This window comes from Setaria viridis, chromosome 5 (assembly GCF_005286985.2).
Source record: "Setaria viridis chromosome 5, Setaria_viridis_v4.0, whole genome shotgun sequence".
In the NCBI taxonomy this organism is placed as follows: Eukaryota; Viridiplantae; Streptophyta; class Magnoliopsida; order Poales; family Poaceae; genus Setaria; species Setaria viridis.
In genome coordinates, this window is record NC_048267.2 from 18,670,088 (window position 1) to 18,675,156 (window position 5,069).

The 5,069-nt window shown below is 45.5% G+C and overlaps 1 protein-coding gene across 4 annotated transcripts; it reads right to left on the minus strand.

Annotated features, from left to right (window-relative positions):
- Positions 1-917: 917 nt before the first annotated feature.
- Positions 918-4,597, minus strand: LOC117854774 (uncharacterized). 4 transcript variants are annotated; one of them, XM_034737022.2, is made up of 7 exons: positions 4,412-4,597; positions 3,738-4,275; positions 3,255-3,554; positions 2,818-3,108; positions 2,365-2,667; positions 2,086-2,205; positions 918-1,980 (listed from the first exon to the last, which is right to left on the minus strand). In XM_034737022.2, exons 1-7 carry the CDS (start codon positions 4,523-4,525, stop codon positions 1,685-1,687), a joined length of 1,962 nt encoding a protein of 653 aa, XP_034592913.1. In that variant the 5' UTR covers positions 4,526-4,597; the 3' UTR covers positions 918-1,684. The 4 variants fall into 4 exon arrangements, with proteins under 4 accessions (XP_034592913.1, XP_034592914.1, XP_034592910.1 ...); XM_034737023.2 differs by having other exon boundaries at positions 2,365-2,643; positions 3,255-3,563; XM_034737019.2 differs by having other exon boundaries at positions 3,255-3,563.
- Between the last annotated feature and the right edge of the window lie 472 nt (positions 4,598-5,069).

Sequence of the window (5,069 nt, forward strand, 5' to 3'; positions counted from 1 at the left end):
AGGTTGATCCCCTCCAACCCTGGGGATTCAAATGCTGCAAACCTCTTTTACATCTTAAACCAGCAAACAACTCTTGATATTTGAGGATAACTCACAAATGACTAAGCTGCAAATAATACATTGCATAATTCGCCCCCTGATTACTCTTGGTGAAGCTAGTCACAAATGACAAATTGTTGAAGCTAGTAACTGAACTCAGGTACATTATACTGATTAGAAGTACTAGCCAGTGTACCTCAAACTAACAAGCTCCAATTTCTGGTCTCATACTGAACTGATAGTGAGCAACTCGTTTGAACAAGAAGCACTAATCCAATTTTGCTATACACTATGCTATTAATAATTCATAACAGTGATAATAATGCAATGTTTCCGTGGTTCATACTACCTAACACAAACAAAATAACTAATCGGTAAAACAAGACTTGCACACTTCATAAATAAGAACAAATTCAAATGAATTCCATGCTTTTGAGCTAGACAACAATAAAGCTATAGATAGTGCAAGTTTGTTTGATCATAACTCACAAGACGTGCTTATATTATTCAATAAATAAGGAGAGGTACAAGGATTGTATGCAAATACAAATTAGTGCATTAGTAATCTCTTGTTCTGGTCATGGGGGAAGAAAATTAGTAGAGAAATTCTTCTGTGACCACAGTACATCTGAGATGCAAGAGTAATCTTCAAAATTGAATACTAAGTATGCATTTTTCAGACAATAGAGCTAAACATTTCGACATTGCATTGCAATGCATTAGTAAATCCAGCCATTGAACTTTGAAAGGAAGACAACTTTAAGCCATAGTTCGAAATCCTAATTCCATGCAAGAGGCAGAAACAACCTAAGATATCACCCCGCCAGATAAAAAATCACCATGTTTTGTCAAGACTTAAACAGAATTAAAATGAACACTGAAATATAACAGCCCTGGGTCGCAGAATTTAATAGATCTAAAATAACAATGTACATTAGTAGTTGCCTGGCTATATTCATCATATGACCTCAGACCCAATTTATAAGTTTATCAAGTGGTTGCCACTTGCCTGTTTATATTCAACCTTACCTAACTACTAAAAATATGCTCAGCAGTAAAAAGAGCATATTACAACAGTATTCTTGTTCCCTACTTCCAGTATGAAGTTAAACGACTTCCTAGTATGTGCATCCTTGAAAATTAAAGAAATCCAACTTTTTATTGGCTAGAGAATTTGTCATTCATTCAAACAATAGGCAGCTCTCTTGATAGGGAAGCCATTTACTTGTGCATGCTTGTGCAAACAAAAAAAAAAGGTGTGCTTCAGAAAAAAAAGTGCATGTCAATCTCATGCTTCAGTATGAACCATTTGTTCATACTCTCAAGTCTCTTTGTTTCCCTTATTTTTGCTATTAGGCTCATGTCTTCTATAATTAGCCCTTTATTCATGCTATTTGATTAGGGGACTTTGCCTTCTTAGCTTTGGCATGAAACATTCTTGTCTCAGTTGTAAATCAACAAGGGCTATACTAGTTTAAGTTCCAGATTTTCTACGAGGAACACAAAAACCTTGGTGATCTTGATCCATCTCTTCTAATCCTGATTGTAGAAATTATCATGCACTCCATTATGGGATCATATAATTCAATGGTTGTTGGCAGCTAGTGACTGGGCCTGGTGTCGTACAGCTGCTTCAGCATGTAAATTACATAAGCATCCACCAACACTCACCGTCTTTCTTCTCCCCCTTTACAGTGAACTCATACATAGGCTTGGAAAATCTGTCAAGTGTATTGACAAGAAGATCCGACTGATCAGCCTCAGAAGTGAGAGTGAAACAATCTTCCTTGATGGTCTTCTTATCAGCACTCTCTGCCTTATCATGAACATCTATGGCTTCTGGCTTGGACAGGAGGATGCTTACAGTTGGTGGATCCTCCATTTTTCCTGAGCAAGCAGACTTGTGAATAGTTCTGCTTTGCTCCTGGTCGTCTACAATTCCTGACAATGATGAATTAGGATTCACAATTAGTTGACAAAAAGGTTCATCCAAGCACACAGTTCCTGAGCAAATCTATGGATTTGGTAATTGGTGAGACATCTCACCTTCCTGTGGCTTTGCAACATGTTCCTCCACCACCGCAACCAGTTGGTCTTCCCTAAAATCACCACAGCTCCGATCTGAGACTAATACCGGAGACCCAATGGCAGCATCAGAAGAATCAGCTGCACATTCAGACACTACCATTAGTGAACGTCCTCAAAATGGTATGGAATCTACAATTTCAAATTATGGAAAACGAAAGACCTGAAACAACTATCAAAACCTGCATTCAAGCAATGGAACAATAAACGAGTTAATCAGGGGAAGCAACAAATCCTCACCTTTCTGTCCATTCTGTGCTGCTGCTGCCACTTTAGATCTTCTTGGTCTCCTCCTTCTCTTTGTTGTAGCCCCCTCTTCCGCCTCTACAGGTGCCGTCGCATCTAGTGCTGCCGTCCTTTGGCTCTGCTGCAAGGTGGCTAGGAGTGGCACCTCCTCCATTTTGTGTGCCATGGCCTTCCTTATCACATTCCCACCATCATGTGGCTTCGTGGTCTCTTCCTCCATAATGGCAACCACTTCATCCTCGTTAGGACCAATGCTGCTCTTATCAGCAGACCCTATGGTTGTGTCAGAAGAATCAGCTGGACATATAGAAATTAGCCTCAGGGACTGCTCGCAAACAATAACAGTCTACAGTAGCAAATTACAGCAAAGGATAAACAGAAAATCAGCATCAGAATCTGCATTCAAGCAATAGAAGTTAACCAGGGGAAATGAGAACTTGTCCCCACCTTTCTGCCCCTTCCGTGATGCTGCCGCTACCTTAGATCTTGTGGACCTTCTTGTCCTTTTCTTTGCTGTGGCCACCTCTTCTTCCTCAACAGGCACCGCTGTCCTCTGGCTCCGCCGCAGGATGGCTGGGGCTGGCACCTCCTCCATCTCATGCGCTGCAGGCCTCCTTGTCACATTCTGACCTTTGGTGATGTCTTCCTCCACCACCACGACCGCTTTGTGCGTTTTAGGATCATTGCAGCTCTTATCTGAAACTACTGCAGACCCAATGGCCACATCAGAAGAATCAGCTGCACATTCAGAAATTAGCATCAGGGACTGTTTGACAATTTACCATTTCAAATTATGATAGACACAGGACTCTTGCTGGTAGATTACAGAAGATCTGCATTCAAGCAATCCATGTTAATCAGGGAAATCGAGAACTTGTACTCACCTTTTGTATCCTTCCACACTGCAACCTCTTCTGTCTCTTTCTGATCCAAAGCTACCTTTGATCTCGCAGACCTCCTAGTCCTTCTCTTTCCTGTGCCTACCTCTTCCACCTCCACAGATGCCATGCCCTCTGGTGCCACTGTCCTCTGGCTCCGCCGCAAGAAGGCTGGGGCAGGCACCTCCTCCTTTGCCTCATGCACTGCCATCCTCCTTGTCACATTCTGATCTTCCTCAGGCTTTGTGGCCTCTTCCTCCACTACCATGACCACTTCCTGCTCTTTAGGATCATTGCAGCACTTGTCTGAAACTACTAACACAGACCCAAAGGCCACATCGGAAGTATCAGGTGCACATTCAGAAATTAGTATCAGGGACTGTTTGCCAACAATAGTGAATTTACCATTTCAAATGATGGAAAATCAGCATTAAAATCAGTATTCAAGCATTCGAAGTTAAATCAGGGGAAGCGACAACTTGTCCTCACCTTTCTGCTCCATATGTGCTACCGCCGGTACCTCCTCTTTCTGATCCGAAGCCATCCTCACCTTCGATCTCCCGGACCTCCTCGTCCGTCTCTTTCCTGTGGCTACCTCTTCCGCCTCCACAGGTGCCATACCTTCCCCTGAAGCCGTCCTCTGACTCCCCTGCAACTGCAAGGTTTCTGGGGCCACCACCGCCTCCTCCGTCTTATGTGACGCAGCCTTCCTTGTCTTCGCTCGCGCGCGGCCACCACGGGGAAGAGAGCACCCGTGCCCCTGCTCCTTCCCAATCACCTCTTCCCGGTCCACAGGCGCCCCAGGCTCCCGTGCCCCCGTCCCCTGGCTTCCCTGCAAGGCCCCTTGGTCTGGAGCATCCTGCTCCATCCTATCCGCCGCGGCGGTCCTTGCTCTCGACCGTGCCCGGCCGCCGCGAGAAAGCGGGATCCCGTCTTTCTTCTCCTCTTCGATAATCACTTCCTCCACCGATTTTATCGCCGACACCGGCGGCGGCACCGTCGTCCCGATCTCTTCGAACCCGTCCACCTAACCCACAAGACAAACAACCACCACGCGCATCAGATCGACTACCCTCACTCGCTTCACAACGCCTCACGCACGCGCAGGAGAATAGATCCTGCAGAGATTTACCGAAAGTCATGGGGATTCGGAAGATGCTCACCGAGGGGAGGGCCCGGAGCGCGTCCGCCATGGCCGCGTTGGACATGTTGGCGCGGACGGCGTTGCGCTTGCACAGCGCCTGGAGCTCTCGGCGCGAGAGGGCGAGGAAATCCATTGCCGCCGCCGCCACCACCGCCACCGCCTCTCTCTCTCCCCACTTTTTAGTGCCTTCTCATCTTACCTCCTCGCGATCCGCCGCTAGTTTGAATATTTGAACGTTAGAAGAGAACGCTGGTGGGGTTGGGGAGATTTGGTACGCTGGTGTGGCCTGTGCGTCGCTGCACGTGGGGCCTGTACTCATCGCCTGCCTCGCCGTCAGTGAGCTAACGGACGGCCGCGATGCGAAGGCAAGTGCACAACTGGGCCGGCACACGCGAAGCTGATTTTACGCTCGACCCCACTCCCACCGATACCACATACACAGTCGCAAAGTTGAGTGCGCATAGATACTAATTATAAGTATTGAATATAGGTTAATTACAAAACTAATTGTACAAATGAAGGTTAAACGAATCTATTAAACCTAATTAGTATATGATTTGACTATGTGATGCTACAGTAAATATGTGCTAATTATGGATTAATTAGGCTTAACAGATTTGTCTCGCGAATTAGCCACAACTTATGCAATTAGTTTTATAATTAGTTCACCTTTAGTC

Coding starts and splice junctions, on each gene's coding strand:
- LOC117854774 (XM_034737019.2), bottom strand. CDS start 4,525: ATGGATTTCCTCGCCCTCTCGCGCCGAGAGCTCCAGGCGCTGTGCAAG. Junction 4,276..4,411: donor CGCTCCGGGCCCTCCCCTCG/GTGAGCATCTTC, acceptor CTTGTGGGTTAG/GTGGACGGGTTCGAAGAGAT. Junction 1,981..2,085: donor TGTTGCAAAGCCACAGGAAG/GTGAGATGTCTC, acceptor CATCATTGTCAG/GAATTGTAGACGACCAGGAG.